The sequence below is a fragment of the Coptis chinensis genome, chromosome 2 (assembly GCF_015680905.1).
Source record: "Coptis chinensis isolate HL-2020 chromosome 2, ASM1568090v1, whole genome shotgun sequence".
In the NCBI taxonomy this organism is placed as follows: Eukaryota; Viridiplantae; Streptophyta; class Magnoliopsida; order Ranunculales; family Ranunculaceae; genus Coptis; species Coptis chinensis.
In genome coordinates this window covers 43,200,677-43,220,999 of record NC_141457.1, presented here as the reverse complement: position 1 = coordinate 43,220,999, position 20,323 = coordinate 43,200,677, and the positions used below count along the sequence as shown (strand labels likewise).

The window sequence follows — 20,323 nt, the reverse complement described above, 5'->3', positions numbered from 1 at the left end:
CCTTGAAATTCCTCCGATATAATTCTCCCCCCACTAAGGTGTATCTCCGAGCCGTCTGTTCCAACCTTCGTCTCTCCCTGGGATCAACATTCTCCCTTCCCTGTCAAAACCGCTTTGACGGGCAACATCCACCCTCGCCGCTCTCCGATTATTTCATTACTCCCAATTTGGTTCCTCGCTTTTCGGGTCCGTCGGTCTTCTCACCTCTATAGTCCTTCCTTCGGATCCGGCATGGGCGCGCCACATATGCGGGGCATCGGGCGCGATTTCTCTCCACGGTTCAAATGTACAAACCTAATCTCCGCGAACTTAGGACGCTTTACCCGGAGGACCTCCAAGTATCTCGCCATCCGGGGACACCGTGCCGCGAATCCTCCATTCGGCCGCACACCACCAAATTAGAATCAGAATACACAGTGAGTTCCTTCACCCCCAAGCCCTCTGCCATTCCCATGCCCGCGATTACCGCCTCATACTCTGCCTCATTATTGGATGCCGCGAACCCCAATCTCATCGTCAGCTCTAGCCTGCTATTGTCGGGCGTAACCAATACTACTCCTATTCCGCTGCCTGCATCTGTGGCTGACCCGTCGGCAAACACTCTCCAACCGTTCCCCTCGTCCCATGGGTCCGCGCTATCAGGTTCCTTTGCTCCCTCGTTTTCCAACACCATCTCCTCCCCCCAAGTAGGGTCCTCTGCGGGGAACTCCGCCAAGAACTCGGCCAGGGCCTGAGCTTTCTCCGCTGTCCTAGCTTGGTACTGGATCTCATAAGCACTCAGCATCACGGCCCATTTCAACATTCTCCCGGATTTCTCTGCCCTCAAAGCCTGCTTAAGGGGCAAGTTCGTGACCCAATCAATCACCGTGTGCCCGAAGTAGGGCTTTAGTTTCAGGGGCGAAAATATCAAGTATGCATTCTCCATAGCGACTATACCGGGTTTCGCGATCCAACATCGTCTTGCTCGAAAGTACACTGGTCTTTCTATCTTATCCACTACTTTCGAACAAGGATCGAAGCCGATTTAGCGTAATCGGTGACCCTAGAGATCTGAGGATACAATTTCTCTCCCTCTTCCGGTCGCGACAACAAGGGGATCTCCCCCAAATATCTTTTGAGCCCCTGGAATGCCTGTTCACACTCTGCCGTCCATGAAATCCGGCGGAGTTCCTCAGCCCGGTCGATCTGCCGGCCTGCATTTGTCAGACGACTTCGATATGAATCTATTGAGAGCTGCAACCCTTCCAGCCAACCGCTGTACCTCCTTCACCGTCTGCGGCGAGGGCATCTCTACCAACGACCTAATCTGCTCTGGGTTTGCCTCTATCCCCCCCGGCGTCACAATATACCCTAGAAATTTCCCTGTGGTTACTCGAATGTACACTTCGGGATTGAGCTTCAAATTGTGGGTCCGCGATTATCGAACGTCTCCTCCAACCCTCCAAATGTTCTGCTCCGTCATGCTCTTTTCCACCATATCATCGATGTACACCTCAATGCCTTTGCGAATTTTGCCCTCGAACATCTTCTCCGCCGGTATTTTGGGGCGTGGCCCCGTGATTTTTCAACCCAAACGGCATTCTCGTGTAGCGATGGAGGTGCCTCCTTCCACTACAAAGGAGGTCTTCTCCTGGTCGGGCCATACATTGCCACCTGGTTGTACCCCATCGATCGTCCATAAATGAGAACACGCCGAACCCCCGCCGTCCCGCTTCTACCAACTCGTCAACTCGCGGCATCGGATAACTGTCCTTTGGGCACTCCAAATTCACGTCTGTGAAGTCAACACACATCCTGACCTTGCCATTCTTCTTTGGGACCGCGACAATGTTGGACAACCAGTCCGTGAATTCCACATCCCTTATAATTCCTGCATTCTTCAACCTGATAACTTCTTCTCGGATCCTTCCGCGTATTTGGGCCTCACACCCCTCATCTTCTGTCTCACTGGCTTCGCGTCCTCCCTCATGTGCAGATGATGACAAGCGAACTCTGGATCTAAACCAGTGATATCCTCTATCCCCCACGCAAAGACGTCTTTGTTTCTCACCAAGCATTGTATCAGTTTCTCCCTCCATTCCTCTGCTAAACTAGCCCCTATCGACGTGAACTTCTCTTCCTCACCCTGCCCCAGGTTAACCGTCTCTATCTCATCCAAAGTTTTTGGGATCACCGCGGCTTTCTCCCCCTCTTCCACGGCCCCACACTGTAATTGCTACGTGGCCCTCTTCCTGGAGCTCGCCGGCTTATCCTCTGGTCCGCGGGACATTCTTTTTGATTGTATTCTGGTGACTATTCTTGGATGCCACCGATCTCCGCGGACCATATATGCCTTTTGGGGTAGGGAATCGAATAACTTGATAGTACGTCGACGGCACTGCCCTCATCTCATGTATCCATCTCCTTCCCAGGATTGCGTTGTACTGGGAGCTGGAATCGACCACCATAAACCGCGAGAACACTGTCACTGGTCCCGCGGTTACTGGCAGCAAGAGTTCCCCCATAGGCTCAGTGACGCTTCCATTGAACCCGTACAAGTTTGTCCGCGGAGGTCTCAGTTGCCCCGGGTCGATTCCCATCTCCTCTAGAGCCCCTTTGAACAGTAAATCCACGGCGCTGCCACAGTCTACCAGAACCCTTTTTACCACATAATTACCCATCGCTACTGTAATGACCAACGCATCCTCATGCGGTGTGTCCACGGCTCGGAGGTCCGCCTTGGAGAATGTAATTGTCTCTTCCATTGTCTCCTCTCTGTATCTCTGTCCTCGGTGTGACTTCGTTGACTGCTTTGGATACTTTCGCGGTCCTTCTGACCTTGTCTCGGTGGGCATTATGGCTCAGTGCTTCCCCGCTGAAAATAACATTTATAGTTCGATTCGCCCGACGCGCTACCGCTCCCTATTTGGAGGTTCACCCACAAATTCCCTCAGCATCCCCTTCTCCACCAATCTCTGGACTAACCATTTTAAGGCATAACAATCGTTGGTCTCGTGATTGTGCACCTGGTGGTAGTCGCAGTATGGCTTGTTAGGCATTTCAGCCGGAATGGTTCGCGGCCCTTCATATCCTTGCACATTTTTTATCAACGGCAATATCTCACTCAGCGGTCTCGTCAGCGGGACGGTCTCCAATTCGTGGTATGGCTTCCTCTCCCTCTGTTCTCTTCGAACTACTTCCCTCCCTCTTTCCGGCCTCGACGGTTGTCCGCGGTACCTTTCTTTGCCCCGGTCTTTTCCCCCAGTCTTACCGCGTTCCCTCTCTTTCTCCACCGCTGATACTGTCTTGCCCCCTCTCTTCGATTCCTTACGCAGATGGTATCTTCGTGACCTGATGTACTTTTCTACCGCGGGTATAATTCATGCAAGTTCGCAATCTCGTTCTTAGCCACCCGGATGGATGGATCATTATGCCGGGTCGCGAGCCCCTTTCAAACGCTATTACCGCCCGTTCTCTCGTCCAGATTCTCCACCTTTAAGGTGAAGTCCGATAGGCGATAGATCTCTCCGGTGACTCAGCGGATCTTTGTCCGACATTGAATAGGACGCGATGTCTACTACCCTCCTCTTCCGATGTATAAAATGGTCCACAAATGCTGTTTCTAGCTCTTGGAAATTCGTTATGCTCTTTGAGGGTAATCGATAGTACCGATCGGAGGCCCCACCCTTAAGGCTAGCGGGGAACATCATGCACACTTGAACCATCATACCGCCTCTTGCTTGCCGGAGAGGCATCTGTATCTGAAGTGATGGATGTGATCTGCGGGTCCCCCGTGCGTCATACCTCTCGAACCTCGGCTGGTTGAAGCGTTTTGGTACCTCGGACGTCCATATCGGCGTCCGCCCGGTTCGCGGTTCAGACCGCTACCACTGGCTGGCCGCGCCCGTTTGGCCCTTAATGCGGTTGAAGATTAAGCCTCTCTGTCGGCTGTTAATCATTTGCTGGACCTGCTCCATTGTTAATCCGGTCACCGGATTGTCCACCAAGGCCGGTCCTTGCTCCTCCCCCTCCGCCTTTTCTCTCTCCGCTTCCTCTTCTGTCTCACTCCCCGATTCTTCCTCCCTTCTCTCTTTTTCTCTCCTCAGCTCCTCATTCTCCTCTCTCAGCCTCCCAATTTCTTCTCGCATGAGCCGCGCTTCCTCCTCCGCTCTTTCCTCCTCCCTTCCCTCTCCTTCTTTCCGCCGCCTCCGTTTTCCGTGCCTCTCTTCTTTCGGGGCCTACCCACCGCCTTCTTTGGTGCCATTTCTATCTTGTCGTCCCCACAGACGGCGCCAAATGTTACAACGCAAAATAATAATGGCAATCTCTTCTGCGGACTATGATTTACACAATGCTCTCTTCCCCTCTTCTCGCAAGACTCCCTCTCTCTCTCTTGGCCGCCCCCTCTCTTTTTTCTTTTTCTTCTCCTCTTTTCTTCTCCTCTCTTCTCTTTTATATCCCCTCCCCTCTTATCTCAACCCTCCACCTGTCTTTTCATCTCCTGGTCCACTCCCCTCCATGTGTAGGGTTTCCGTACCGCGACCCCCTTTCATCTCAACCCTCCACCTGTCTCTTCATCTCTTGGTCCACTCCCCTCCACGTGTAGGGTTTCCGTACCGCGACCAAGTTTCATCTCAACCCTCCACCTGTCTTTTCATCTCCTGGTCCACTCCCCTCCATGTGTAGGGTTTCCGTACCAGCGACCCGTCTTTGTCATCCAACCGGTGCAACGCGGCCCTATCGGTTACGCTAAGTCCGGCCCAAATCCCCATGCTATTCCAAGACGGAATCATGCCACTACAGATAGATTGATAATCTTAGGAAATATAAATTCTAAAGAACTAGGAGTGGAACGAATCTTTTACTCCAACTCTATTTCGATAGAATCGAGAGTAGAAATCTTTGATAAATTAAGCAAAGTTTAGTTTTAGTTTTACTTGCGTTTGAGTTTCATCACTTATTCGAAGGTAAAACTATAATTTTACTTTTATCAAATGGCGCCGCTGCCATCTTAGTTCCCTTTAGATTTGTTTTCGTTAGTATAATTAGTCTTTCCAAAGTCCCATTAAACCCACCCACCCTTGTTTGATTCTAACTGTGGTTGTCCATTTCAGAACTGAAATTTTCCTTGTAGGATTACACGGAGCGCGACTGCGCCCTTGGTAGCCTAACTTGGAGCGCCACCTGTGCCCAAATCACTGGGTATCAGTGAAGTACGAAGTGCGACCGTGCCCTTGGTAGCTGATATTCACCTTTGGTATGTTAGAGATTTGAATCTCTTCCTTGGCCAAAATGCAAAAACAAAGTATTTCCTTACTCACTTCTTCGTGTTCATATAATTTGGAGTAGGGATTCGAACCAACCTAAATTCTAGGACCACTTATAATTTGGTTTTACTCTTTTAGGAAACTAGTGAGTAAGTTTAGCTATGATTGTGTAAATAATAAATACTTGGTTTCTTTACTACACAAAAATTGAAAACATTAAGTTACGTAAACATGCAACTAAGACACGATAAAATTTTACTTAAAACGAAAATGGAGAGTTAATTCTCCTCATGTGAAAATAACTTTTGTTATTTGATTTTAGTAAGTGCATCTTAATCTTCCTAGAACTCTTAGACAAGTCCTAATAAAAGAAAACTTGATCCCTAACATATATGACTCATCTCTAAGTTTCATACATGCTAGTATGTAGAACCAAAGCAATGACTTATCTTTAAGCTCATCACTTAGGTACCTAACTAGACTCTACACCAACTATCATTTTGGGATAGGATGTAGGTCTAGTTGTTCATCCTAAACAACTTACTAAACCAAATAACAAAGATTTTCCCTCATATGAGTATTATTAACTCCCCACAAAGGGAAGGTTAGCTCATGATCCTTGGGATAAAGGATGACAAGTGTAGAATGTAAAAAGAGAGAGAGAGAACAAAAAGAATAAACTATCTATATAAACTCACTTGCATTTAGATTTGTTTTTAACTAGAAGAACACAAGGTTTCCTCCATTAAAACTATTACAAGCTTTCTACCAAAAACTAAAACTAAAATAAAATCTAAGACTAAGGAACTAAAATAATACATGGTAAAGGAAAAGAAGTCAAGGGAGTAAATGGAGTGTCCCCCCTTGTTTTGTTTTCTTCTCCATTTGAGAGAAATCTCATTTCCTCCCACGTGAAACACCAAACTACATTTACTTCCTTCTTAACCACACAATCCACAACAAAGTGACACCTATCTTTTTTCACTATTAATAACTAATCTCATCTAACTTTATTAACTACATGCAAGGTGTCACTTTTGCACCAATTATTTGTAACTTTGTCTTGACTTGTATGATGACTCATCAAATCTTGCGGGCCCACATAGTGGGTCCACGTGCAGTCTAGTGGTAGTTCGGCCTTTTGGCAATTTTACAACTTCCCGTCTATGCGTAGAGTTCATCGCCCTGATTGTCTGAGTAGCTCACTTGTCACATTCGGAGTCCTGGTTCAAGAGGTGGGAGCTTCAGAAGTTTGATACTTTTGTGCAGATTTGTTGGGATTCACATGGCTGATGATAAATGAAAAAAAGAGTAGTTTTACCAATGACTAAAGCTCGTGAGAACTCTAAACGCTAGTAAAACTAGAACTATTTTCATGTATCTAATTTATCAAAGATTTCTACTCTTAATCAAATTAAGATATAGTGGAGTAGGAAGTTCGTTCCACTCCTAGTTCTTTAGCATGCGATGGTTTCGTGTCAACTAATCAATCATAAGTCTAGTGAGAGATTTACGAGGGGAATTCTATACTACGAGATGAATTCAATTAACAAGTTACGAATAACAAAATGATAGAATGCTAAGGATTTGAATCTAGATAAAGAATTAAAGGGAATTGAATCCACCTTAACTCGACTTAATCCTACTAACAAAGACTCGTTGTGATCTAAATTGAATGCTTCGCATATCAAAATAGTAATTCTAATCCCTAATTATACATGGCATTTCTACCAATTCATAACTAGCATGTGAGCGATTAAACCCATTCTCATGGTGAATTAATCGTTTCTAGAGTAGAATAACTATCACGACGATTTCTAAGTTTAACAAAGATCAAGCTTCATCAAGGCTTCTTCAACCCCTCTAATGGATGTTTAACCTTGATTCATACAACTATCATTTCCTATTAATTTAAAACTAGACATCATATAAAAATTCTATCTTTATGCAATTTGTCTAAACAATAATTGAAATCTTAGGTAATAACTGGGAAATGAATAACAAGTAATAAAGGAATTTAGATCTATACAATTGTAAATGACAAAATCGAAATGAACAAGAATCTACTATTTTATTTGTCTAATCGATGAAGAACAATGATTTAAGAGTTTAATCTAAAACAAGAATTGAATTGAAACTAAACTTAATTAAAAACAATTAAAACTAGATCTAGAATTATCTATAGTTTAGGTCTAATTAGCTACCATTAACAAAGAGCTAAACTTTTGTTTTTATATGCTTCAGATCCAAAAATCGTGCATGGGCTTAGAGCCATATTTTGGGCCGAAAAATCAGGCCCAAAACCCAATTCTTTCAGTCTAAAAAGGCCTCTTCAGCTGGAGTTGGCTTTGACAAAATTTTTGTCCACTTTTACTACTCTTATTTGGTCCAGGCTTAGACCATTGGAAAGCTCTTTCTGAGCCGGTCGTTTTGACATAAGGTAGGCCCAATTCCGAGGTCTGAGTCCAAAGATATGGTATTTGGAAGTTCTGACTTTGTGACTTTGTTTACGCCCGCGTGGACTTTGACTTTTCATCTTTTGACCGGGCTTTACAGAGGCTTTGTCTTCTTAAAAATTGGCCTTTAATCACATAACTCCTTAGCAACCGACCTTTGCTCCTTTATCTCGCTTAAGTGGCACATTTCTGCACATAATGGACTTTGAAGCCTGAAATGCATAAAAACTCATAATCAGTATTAACTCTTACTTATTATTCACATAATTGGTCTAAAAGTATGATTGTTAAGGGGTTAAAACTACAGTTTTGGGCTCTTATCAAACCACCCCCAAACAGCATTTTGCTTGTCCTCAAGCAAATATGAGAAATTAGAATAAGTGACCAAAAATGGAGTTCTACCTAATCTCATTTTCATTTTGCGATTGCATTGACCATATGCAACAAGGCCTTAAACCACTAGGAATTCCCTAGTGGGCCGAGTTGTAACCTCGTGAGAGTTTTCGATGAAGGTACTCACAAACTTCATCTATACTACAACGACTAAGAAATAAAACTATTGTTTCCTTATTCATGCTCTAGATTAACTATACATCTCACTAGCAATGAATATAGAATAATCAAGTCGAAACCTAAGCTAATATATGCATAATAATCAATCTTCTACAATAAACATATATACAATGAGTAATACTATGAAATGCATTAACAGGTCCGTTTCTGAAACTCGGAATAGCGTCCTTAAGTAGGTTCTCACAATAATAGTCAAGATACAACACTCTGATTTTTCCACTCAAGTTTATTTACTCGGTCTTTGGTGGGCACACTTTACCTTACAATCTCAATGACACACAAGGAAGCCGGAGTCGATCAACACATCTACCACTTACTATCACACTAACCTATTCCCAATTGAGCTAGAGGTCTTTATTAGGTGTTTGGGGATTAGGAGATGGTTTAAGAAGGAAGGAAATGGATATTCAAAAAGGACAAGTCCGAGATAATAGAGTCTTCATATTATGTAACTTAGAGAAAACCTTGTTATTTTCTTTTTGCTTCTATACTTTGTTTCCATCCTTAGCCATATTTTTCTTTTTCTTTTCTTTGGCTTTTGACTCCCTTTTATTCTATTTTTGGAGTTTTTATTTATTTCTATTTTTCTTTTTCTTTTCCTTGGATGGAAACTTCTTTTCTTTTCCGAAGCAACTAACTAATTTTTGTTTACACAGTGTTTTTTCTCTTCTTCTTTCTTCACTCATTCTATTCTCGGACTTATTCTAGATTGGGTAAGTTGAATTTTTTATTTTGTTTTGTTTTGTAACGAGGGTAAAAGGAATTATGGTTTATGGAAGGCTAAAGAAAGGCTCGGAGGGGCTAATTAGCGGAAAATAATTCATAGGTTTGAATTTCCGGCTATATCGATCCAAAGAGGGCCTAAATTCTCGCTTAAGATATGGCATAGTGATCAAGCAAGTGGACGTGTGATTTCTCTATCCGGATTTTACTTCTCCCTTGTGTCATTTCTCAAATGTTTCGCTCATATAAGGCTTTAGGCTATATTCTCATAGGATCTGTAGAACAAGTACTCTAGCCTAGATTTCAGAAACTTACTGTTAACAATCATTGATACTCATGTAATATATTTATAGATAGATGCAAAGATTATTACCTACATATTAACCTAAGTTTCTAACAATTATTACGATGCAAAACTTCATTGAGACTTCTAGATTGTTAAGAGCATAGAGAAATAAAACAATACCAATATTCCTAAGTGTATAGCATAAACTTATTTATTTATATTTTTGAAATTTTTTAACTTGAAAACAAATGCATATTATACATATCTATATCCTAACAGATGCCTTAATTACACGTGTTTCTATGCCCCCAAACAAGAAGCATGCTTTGTCCTCAAAGCATTTAAATAAAGAGGGTAGAAAAATACCATGGAAACGCGTGAAACTCTGGAACATCTGCAAAACAAGGTTAGAACATACTAATATAGGAAATAAAAAACTGACGCAACTCTATAAGAGTTCCACCCGCTATGGGGTAGTAAGAAATTACTTGCTTGGGACATAAACAGACACTAACTGGAAATAAAAACTTACCTTCACTCCCGCTTACTCGTCATTCTCTTCTCTTTCAAAGGGGCGAGGTTCTTTCGCATCTTGCCATGCCATAACAACTTGCCACGCCTTCCGTCATGTATCATCAACCATTGCTAATCTCTCGAGTGTTACTTGGTCTGATGGGGTGTAAGGGGCAACCAAATGAGGTTGCACCTGCCATCCCGGCCAAGTCATGGCTCGGAATGATCTGACTACGCGATTGGTGGGTCTCATGATTTCAACCTTTTTCCAATCCGTGAACTGGGTACAGAATTCCGATAAGCAACTGCGCATAATGCGGCCAACCAAAACAGGCATAAGAAGATACTTATGCCTCATGGTATGGGCTCTCTTTAGAGTAGCCACTAAAACTCGGGGAATGTCATATCGGGCGACGCCCCGGCCTAAAGCAAGGAAAACGCGTCACCAGCGGTACTATTGGCAGAAGTAAACTGTCGTTCCCCTAAAATATTCATCATAATGAATAACATGGTTGTACCTATGTTGAGAGATAGGCTACCAAGGGCTATGCTATATCGCCCTTGGTCCATGACACGAAATACCCCTCCTCCATAATACTCATGGAAATATGCATATTCATAGAGGTATGAGTTATCGGTCATATACCCCCCGTGAACATAGGGTCGGGGCAAGGGCAATCCGAAACCAAAGCTACCAAATACTTACATGAATTCTATAGTCGTGTCATTAATTGCAAGGGAAAATTTTTGTTCTCCTTCTTGGTTTACAATAGAATGTAATATGATTATAGAAAAATTCAGTTAATTTGAGGTGAAAAAGTATCATCATCCCTCACCGAGAAGATGCCACCATCCTAACTGCCGCGATCCATTTCGAGCGATGCTCCATAGGTATCGGTTCCCAAAGTCTTGAACGAATCGTTCGGGAATGACTATAAGAGATGTCATCTCAAAACTACTCTCTGGAATAGCTGTGACGATCCTGGAACAACTCACCCAAAATCAGAAATTTCGCGTCTACGGAAATCAGGGCATAGGTGCGCTCAGATGGGGCGCAGGTAGCGCTATGAAGAATTGGACTTCCCGGCACTTGGGCGCAGGTGGCGCTCGTATGGGGCGCAAGTGCGCTCGATGGTTTTCGAGTTATAGTACTCTAAGCACAGGTGCGCTTGTGTTGGGCGCAGGTGCGCTCGGGTGTTTTTGGATTTACAATGTTTTCGAGTCACGCTCAACTTGGGTGCAGGTGCACTCTGAGTAAAATTTCTGACAGTGTCTAGGGCACAGGTGCGCTCTACTGAGGCGCAGGTGCACTCGTAAGTGCTGAAGCAGAAGTTTACAAGGAAAAATAAGGAAAACCTTGGAGTGAAAGGTGAGAGATGATGGTGGGGTGTAGTGTGGATTGTGAGTGTAGAATGAAGGAAGTTTAAATAGGTTCTGAGCTTCCAAAACGAATCGGCAAGTTGCCAAATTGTTTAAGGCAATTTCTGGAAATAGAAAATTTCCAAACCCGAAAACGGAAACAAACCATATTCTTGATTTTATAACAACCCTGGTATCTTTTATACTGGATTTAGAATAGTAACTTCTAAACTCTCCTAGATTTCATGCTACCACCATACATAATCATAGATATGCCGATATCGACCAAATTCTCAACCTTTACTCCAAGACAACTTTACAGAAGATGATCATATAACGAATTATGCTCGGTATAAATATTACCACCCCCAAACAATTCGGGAAGGTGGGATTAATGATAAAAACACGCACAATTCGAAAATAACCAATTATATTAAAAAAATTTAAATCCAAACAACATAAAACAAACAAATTAATATTTAAATTTAACTACTGAATTAAAATCCAACTAATAAAACAATAAAAATGATGAAATAACAGTGAACACAAACTGATGGTGAACACCTAGCCATGTGATGAAGATGGACCCTGAGATGGAGATTGGTCCTGGGATGAAGAATGGCTTGAGCCATCTATCCTCCGGCGACGACGCTCATGCCTCTCGGACTAAATGCAAAACAAAATCCTCTAAGGGTGGCATGCGTCGTAGCATCTCTACTTGGAACAAGCGCTGTGCTTCCATCTCAGCCTTTAGTACTATATAGTGGTCCTCTTGGCGCTGGTGCATTGTCTCCGTATTATACCAGATATCTTCCTGATGTTTCTCGAATATTTCAAAGTTCGTTTGAAGGTTTGCTTGTTTATTTCGAACTATAATCTGCCTATCTCGTATATCTTCACAAATGGCATAAACGCACCGCAAGCTATTTTGCAACACTTGCATGCGTTCTACATTAGAGCTACACCTATCCAGAGCATCTTCATCCAAACATGTCATATCCCCCTTTTCATCCTCCGACTCAACCACATCATTTTCCGACAACTGCCACGTCTTTTGGATGCACTCCGTATAAATAGTTGCATTTGAATGCAACTTGATCATAATAGGAGCAGATTTTGTGACAGCTCTAAATGAGAGCATGATCTTAGTGATCAATACGGGAAGAGGCGCAATGCTCTTTCCCACTCCTCTAATCACATTAAAAATTAAATCGAGGATGCAGAAATTATACTTATTCATTTGCAAAATCCAGAGAACGTGCAGACATTGCAGACCGATATCGCTGACTTTTTCTTTCCCGAGGACATTCCTACCAATCCACTGAGCTACAGTCAGTTGGTTGGTTCTCAGACTTGACTGGCGGACGCAATGAGAACTCGTATTGTATTCACCCTCCACGACAGTATCTTTCATCAAAGCAGGAACTCCAGTATACTGCAATTCCTGAATGGTGGCTTCTAGGTTGCTTCCAGGCGTAATGCCTAACAGCTCAGCCAACAACTGTCTCGTTACTTCCCTCCTCGTTCCTGCTACCTTAATGAAAATCCTATCCCCTTCTAATTCTCGCTTCTTATAAAACTGTTCTACCAAATCATAGTGATAGAACTCCTCAGTCGAGTACCACAGTCCGTTCCAATCCCTCATAATCATCTCCGCCGCGTAGAATGGTGCGAAACGGTCGGGCCTAAATGCTTGTTCCGGCAAAATTCTTTGTCGTAGCGCCATTGAAGTTTTTGAAACAAACAATGGTTTTGTAGACGGTGGAGGAGGCGAGTTTGATGAAAAACACACTAAAAACAATGGTGGTGGCAATGGTGGGTACGGTGGCAGCTTGAATTGGTGGCTGTTTTTGGTGGTGTGGGAAATTTGTTTGAGAGAACTCGGGCTGGTGGTTAACAATGGGCGTGGTCTAGATAGGTGTGTGTTTTTTTAAATTTTTGGTTGTTAGGTTTTCCTTTAAAGTTTGTTAACTGGCGGGATGGAAAAAGAAACACGACTGTTTATGCGTTTTGGAGGAAAGAGACGCGTGTACCCCACGACGTCGCGTCGCGGTTTGGGCCCAAGCCTAATTCGAATTCCGAACTTTTTCGATATTTCGCGCAATTTCAAATTCAATTTGCTGCTTCGTTACTGGTTCGATTTTGGCGAATGAGTTATGGAAATGATCAGTAGAGAATTTCCAATCCAATGATCCATAAAACACTCAATTCCAACCATGGGTGACGTATAATAAGGTGGAAAAACGCCTCGAAGTGCGTGTGTGACGTAAGTTATGCGAACGAAGGAAATCTAAGTTATAGATAACGTCAACCCGAATGAACTATGACTAATGGGCCTAAGCAACACAAATGGAAAGTTCGAGCAATCCGGATGGAAAGACCGACTGCCCACCCCCAAACAAATTTTTAAACACACAATTTGTTTTAAACGTGGGTCGTTTAAAGTCAGATTCCCAAGACTTGTTGGATTGCTATTTCTATGATTTTAGAATTTTTATTTTTATTTTTTTTTATTAGTTTATTATAAGAAAAACGAAAATAAATAAATACATAATTCACCCCATAGAGGAACATGACTCAAAAACCGAGAAAACATACAAAAGTGGAAAACGTGAATTATGTAAAATGTGGACTTAGGATCCGGTACTTACAGCCACACACTCCATAGGGAGGGCCCGATTACCTGAATGGTGCACTTACTACTATATGGAAGTGAAAGAAAGTACACCAAATGACAAAGGTCAGTCCTCATAGACAGGGTCCTGTAAAAGGACTTCCTCTACATCAGGGGACATAAGTTCATGAAAATATTTTAACCGTTGGCCATTAACTTGAAAGGTACTGTTGTCATTGGGATTTACCAAGGTGATTGCCCCGTAAGGGGTGACTTCAGTAACCAGAAAAGGACCCGGACCAGCGGGTTTTAGTTTCCACGGGAAAATATGTAGGCGGGAGTTGTAAAGCAAGACCTTTTGACCGACCACAAACTCTTTTGCGCCAAGATTTGCTTATCATGAACACATTTCATGTTAGCTTTATAATCCTCAGCGAGATCGTAAGAATCACTCACGGATTTCCTCAAGCTCATTCAATTGCAACTTGCATTTGACACCGCCTCATCAATATTGAAGTTAAGGTTTTTATAGCCCACGAGCACGGTGCTCTAATTCAGCGGGCAAATGACAAGGTTTCCCAAATACAAGTCTAAAGGGAGACATACCTATAGGAGTTTTGAAAGCCGATCTATCGCCCATAAAGCATCCGATAGGCGCTTCGACCCAGTCTTTCCTATCGGGATTCTGAGTTGTTTCTAAAATCTTTTTGATTTCCCTATTAGAAACTTCTACTAGTCCGCTAGTTTGTGGATGATAAGGAGTTGCTATCTTGTGTGTAACTCCATACTTTTTCACTAGAGATGCAACAACTCTGTTGCAAAAATGTGTTCCAGCATCACTAATGATGGCTTTAGGAATGCCAAAACGATAGAAAATATACTCCTTAATAAAAAATACAATTGTATTATGGTCATTGCTACGGCAAGCCATGGCCTCTATCCATTTAGACACGTAGTCCACGGCAACTAGAATATAAATGAAACCATGGAAAACAGGGAAGGGACCCATGAAATCAATGCCCCAAACGTCAAAAATTTCTACTATCATGATTGGGTTTAATGGCATCATATTACGCTTCGTGATTCGCTCAAGTTGTTGGCAACGAATACACGTCTTGCAATGCACTTGGGGATCCTTAAAAAGGGTAGGCCAATAAAATCCACATTGAAGAACTTTAGCGGCTGTTTTCATTCCACTAAAATGGCCACCACACTCTTTGTCATGGCAGAATGATAGAACTTCATTATATTCCCATTTGGGAAATACAATGGCGAATAATCTGATCCGCACAATACTTAAAAAGGTAGGGCTCATCCCAGTAGTATAACTTAACTCTGGCCAAGAACTTCTTACGTTCATTTCTTGACCAATTATAAGGAATAACATCAGCCGCTAAATAATTTACAATGTCAGCATACCAAGGTGCTAAAAAAATTGCATACAGATGCTCATCAGGAAAAAAGTCCGGTATGGACTCAGAATCACTATCATCGTCGTTTGTAAGTCTAGATAAGTGGTCGGCAACTACGTTTTCGACCCCTCTTTTGTCTTTTATTTCTAATGTGAACTCTTGTAGGAGAAGAATCCATCGGATTATTCTCTGCTTAGCATCCTTCTTTGCAAGAAGCTACCTAAGGGCTGCATGGTCAGTGTAAACTAAAGTCTTAGAACCAACCAAATAAGGACGAAACTTATCTAAAGCAAAAATGACAGCTAAGAATTCTTTTTCAGTAGTTGTATAATTCCGTTGAGCATCATTTAAGGTTTTACTAGCATAATAAATAACAGTGGACTTATTATCTAGTTTCTGTCCCAAGACAGCACCAACTGCATAATCACTAACATCACACATGAGTTCGAAAGGTTTAGACCAATCGGGAGGCTGTATAATTGGTGCAGAGGTTAGGGCGGCTTTTAAAGTTTCAGAAGCCTGCTTACAGTTAAAATTAAAATCAAAGATGACATTCTTTAAAAGCAGATTAGTTAAAGGCCTAGCTATTTTTGAGAAATCTTTAATAAAGCGCCTATAAAAACCTGCATGGCCTAGAAATGCTCTAATATCACGGATAGTCCGTGGTATAGGTAGAGTCGCTATCTTATTTAGTTTGGGCTTATCTACTTCGATGCCATCACTAGATACAATGTGACATAGTACTATGCCCTTTTTCACCATGAAATGACACTTTTCCCAATTTAAAACGAGGCTCTTTTCTTCACACCGTGTCAAAACCTTAGATAGGTTTGACAAGCAATCTGTGAAGGAGTCTCCATAGATTGAAAAATTATCCATGAAAACTTCCATAAAGCGCTCTACCATGTCACTAAATATATGAAGCATACACCGCTGGAAGGTACCAGGAGCATTACAAAGGCCATAAAGCATACGTTCTAAAGGTAGTCTTTTCTTGGTCATCAATATCAATAATAATATGAAAATAGCCAGAGTAGCCATCCAGAAAACAATAAAAAGCATGACCAGCTAGACGTTCGAGCATCTGATCTATAAAAGGTAAGGGAAAGTGATCCTTTCGTGTCATAGCATTTAAACATCTGTAATCAATACAGATTCTCCATTTCATAGGACCTTGTGTGAAAACATAGTCACCCTTAGCGTTACGTACCATGGTAACCCCCGATTTCTTAGGAACTACATGAATGGGACTTACCCATTCGCTATCGGAGATTGGGTATATGATACCGGCATCGAGTAATCGTAAGACTTCTTCCCTAACCACCTCTTTCATGGCAGGGTTCAAGCGACGTTGAGGTTCACGAGAAGTTTTCGCGTTATCCTCCAAATGGATACGATGAGTGCAAACATTAGGGTCAATTCCCTTAAGATGGCTAGGGACCAACCAATCGCAGACCGATGTTCCCTAATCACCTTGATTAAATGTGTCTCTTCATCCTTAGATAACAGAGAAGATATAATTACCGGATGACTACCATCTGGATCAAGTTGAATATATTTTAACTCTGGGGGAAGAGGTTTAAGCACCGGGGTGGAAGGAATGTTAATAGATGTTTCGTCAGGGTCCTCATCTTGCATAATGAATACTTGCTTAGGTAGCAAGTCTTCATACTCAGTATATGGAGCAACCGAAGGGTCTACAATTGGTGTGGACTCAAGGATGGTGTTGACTTCCTCTAAGTAGGAGTCATTTACAAAATCTGAAATTCCAAAAGAAAGGAATTTATACATATGGTTTTCGGGAAACGTGTTGTTAAAATAATCTTGAGCTAAGCTCTCGATCATGCTAACCTCCCCATCTATAGACGATTCTAGTAACTGTTTCATCATTTTAAAAACATTTACCTCAACAGAAAGATAGCCAAAAGATAAGGACATCTTACCATCGCGGCAATTTATAAGACCGTTGGCAGTTGCCAAGAAGGGACGCCCTAAGATGATCGGTACAGAGTCCTTAGCGACTTCTGTATCGAGGATAACAAAATCTGCAGGATAGTAGAAATCATGAACCTTAACAAGCACGTTTTCCACTACACCCTTAGGATACTTTATAGACACTGTTAAGCTAAGCGCTCGTCATAGTTGTAGGTTGCATTTCTGTAGACCTATTTGTTTATACAAATAAAGCGGGGAGTAAGTTAACACTCGCCCCGTGTCTAATAAAGTGGTCGTCATGTGGGAATCTCCTAAGGTGCATTTTCTGATGGGGCGACGGGGTCCTTGTGTACTTAACAATTCCATTATTTTTCGATAAAGTTGGGAACCGTTCGGTTAGAAAGCGTCTTTAGGTATGTTGGTCTTACGCCTAGTAGTGCACAACTCCTTAAGAAACTTAGCATGGTTAGGTAGCTTTTTAATAGCTTCGAGAAAAGGAAGGTTTATCGTTAGATTTTTGAAAACGCGTTCTTAATCTCCTCAAAGTTTGTATCCCCTGGTTAGCATGGCTAATTTCGGGGAAGCGGTGGTTTCTCTCTATATTTAGCGTATGGCTCATTTGGATGTCTAACCTTGGGTATTATCTGTTTCTTAGGTTGTGGTTTAACCTGGTACCTCTACGGTGGTAGGCTCTTCAGTTCTATTTCGGTATCTAGTTCGATATCCGGTGTAGGGAGTACTGATGGGGTAACTATAGGCATAGTTACTTTGTTATCAACCACTCTTCCGAGCGGAGAGTGGTGATGAATTTAGCTCACCTACGGTTGTAGTTTCCGTACTAGTATTATCGTTTACCTCAAAGGCTATGTTTGCTGTTTTAGGGTTTGGTATCGCTTGGCCTGGAAACACGCCTTTTGGTTGGGCTTTCTCTTGGGCTAACTGTTGTATGCCCTAATTTATGGATTGTAAGATCTGTTGGTTTGATTGAGTCATTGTTTGGAAAAGTTGTTGGGTAACCTGTATAAAGGCGTCGATCACGATCGGTTGTGTAGGTGTAGTAGTCACGGTGTGGTGCATTTGGAACTATCTCACGTTGATTATTTATGGGCGGGTTGTGATAGTTATTATTGTTAACCGGAACGATACCTCTATTGGTATTATAACTATTATAATTACCCTGACCTTGTGCTTGACCTTGTCGTGGTTGCGCTTGGTTGTTATAATTATTATAATTCCCCTGACCTTATCCTTGTCTAGGTGGAGCTTGGTTATAATTGTTTGCTTGCCTAACATTTTGGTTGTTAAACCCTGGAGGTGTAACTTGTTGATTGTTTCACCAACTGAAGTTGGGATTTTGTCTCCATGGGGCATTAGGAATAGGATAGCTATTAATGGAGCAAACATTATCTTGCTCTGATTGTTGTTGTTCATAGGCGAGAGGACAATTGGAGTCAGGGTGCTCAGGACTCAAACAGAAATTACATGGGTTGGAGTTAACATTCATGACGGGGATAGGCTTTTGTTGAACAGAAATAGCCTCTACCTTTTTCGTTAGAGATTCGATTAAATTTTTAAGTTACGGATCGGGTTTCATCTCAAACATACCGGCGCCTTAAGCTGTTGAAGAAGAACTAGCAGGGGGGATATCATCACTACCCCCAATTATTATTAAGCTTAGTTTGATTTTCTAAAATTTGTAAGCCTCGAGGCTCCTTTACTTAGAAAACTACCCCATTCATTATGTCAAGGACTTCTTTATGGTGGTGTAGAAGTCCTTTGAAAAAGGCACGAACTAACGTGTCTTTCGCTAGGTTATGATGTGGACACTCTATAAGGAGATCGGTGAAACGATTCCAAGCCTCTGAAAATGATTCATGAGGATTTTGTCGAAAGAAATAAATCTTGGAAAGCATCTCATCCGTCTTTAGGGGTGGGTAAAAATGTTCCATAAACAGCTGAACAAGTTTAGCCCACGAGTCCACAGAATTAGGCGCTTGGGCAGTTAACCAAGACGTCGCCTTATCGGCTAAGGTAAAGGGAAATACCCTCAGTTTAATTTGTTCCGCACCAACCGTAGGATGGTGGAATGTTGTAAGGACTTATTCAATCCTGCACATGTGCTGATAAGGTTTTTCATGGTCTAAACCATGGAAAACGGGTAACAAATTAAAAATATTTGGGGGGATTTGGAAATCCCCCACTGGGTCTGCTAGAACGATGCAAGATTTAGGGCTATCACTCAAGGCTTTGTAAAAGTTGGAGAGAGAAGTCTCTCTTTCTTCAGCCATTATGTCAGGTGTGGTGTGTGAAATAGTAGCTAGAGGTGTAGTGATTGGTATACTAGATAGACGTGTTTGTTGACGTTGATAGTTAATTACGTTCGGTGTTTTTCTCTGGCCAGACCTTAATCTCATGCAAGTCTAAGTCTAAACACGACAACACTCCAAACAATCTTGATATACTAGTATAAACCTCTAACTGGAGATGAGAGGTGTGGAAGAAAAGAGTACCTGAATGCCTCCTTGCTTCGCTTACGAATAACGTCTTGTTTACGCGTGATTAGTGTGTATAACAAGTTAGAACACTGAAAACTTGAAGAAATGGAAAGTTTGAAACAAACCTGAGGAAATTGGGCAATTTCAGCAGAGGGCGCAGGTGCGCTCCGTGTAACTTCAAGTTATAATAGGTAATAGTGCCGGGCTTCGGTTTAGGCGGAGGTATTTCGGGGTTCAGCGTTTGGGCACAGATGCGCTCCGTGTAATTTTTCGAGGAACTTTTTAATCTTTGAAGCGGACAACCACAGTATGAATCAAACAAGGGTGGGTGGGTTTAATGGGACTTAAAAATGACTAATTATACTATGAAACCAAAGCTAAAGGGAACTAAGATGGCAGCGGTGCCATTTGATAAATGAAAAAAGAGTAGTTTTACCAATGACTAAAGCTCGCGAGAACTCTAAACGCTAGTAAAACTAGAACTATTTTCGTGTATCTAATTTATCAAAGTTTTCTACTCTCAATCAAATTAAGATATAGTGGAGTAGGAAGTTCGTTCCACTCCTAGTTCTTTAGCATGCGATGGTTTCGTGTCAACTAATCAATCATAAGTCTAGTGAGAGATTTACGAGGGGAATTCTATACTACGAGGTGAATTCAATTAACAAGTTACGAATAACGAATTGATAGAATGCTAAGGGTTTGAATCTA

The 20,323-nt window shown here is 42.1% G+C and overlaps 1 protein-coding gene and 1 non-coding gene across 2 annotated transcripts; one reads left to right on the top strand and one right to left on the bottom strand.

Moving 5' to 3' along the window:
- Nucleotides 1-319: 319 nt before the first annotated feature.
- On the bottom strand, nt 320-925 carry LOC147516130 (uncharacterized). Its single transcript, XM_086593173.1, has one exon. The coding sequence runs from the start codon at nt 923-925 to the stop codon at nt 320-322; it is 606 nt and encodes a 201-aa protein (XP_086449299.1).
- Nucleotides 926-18,926: 18,001 nt separating this feature from the next.
- Nucleotides 18,927-19,030, top strand: LOC147516129 (small nucleolar RNA R71). Its single transcript, XR_015214629.1, has one exon. It is a non-coding gene; the product is annotated as a small nucleolar RNA R71 (small nucleolar RNA).
- The last annotated feature ends 1,293 nt before the right edge of the window (nt 19,031-20,323 follow it).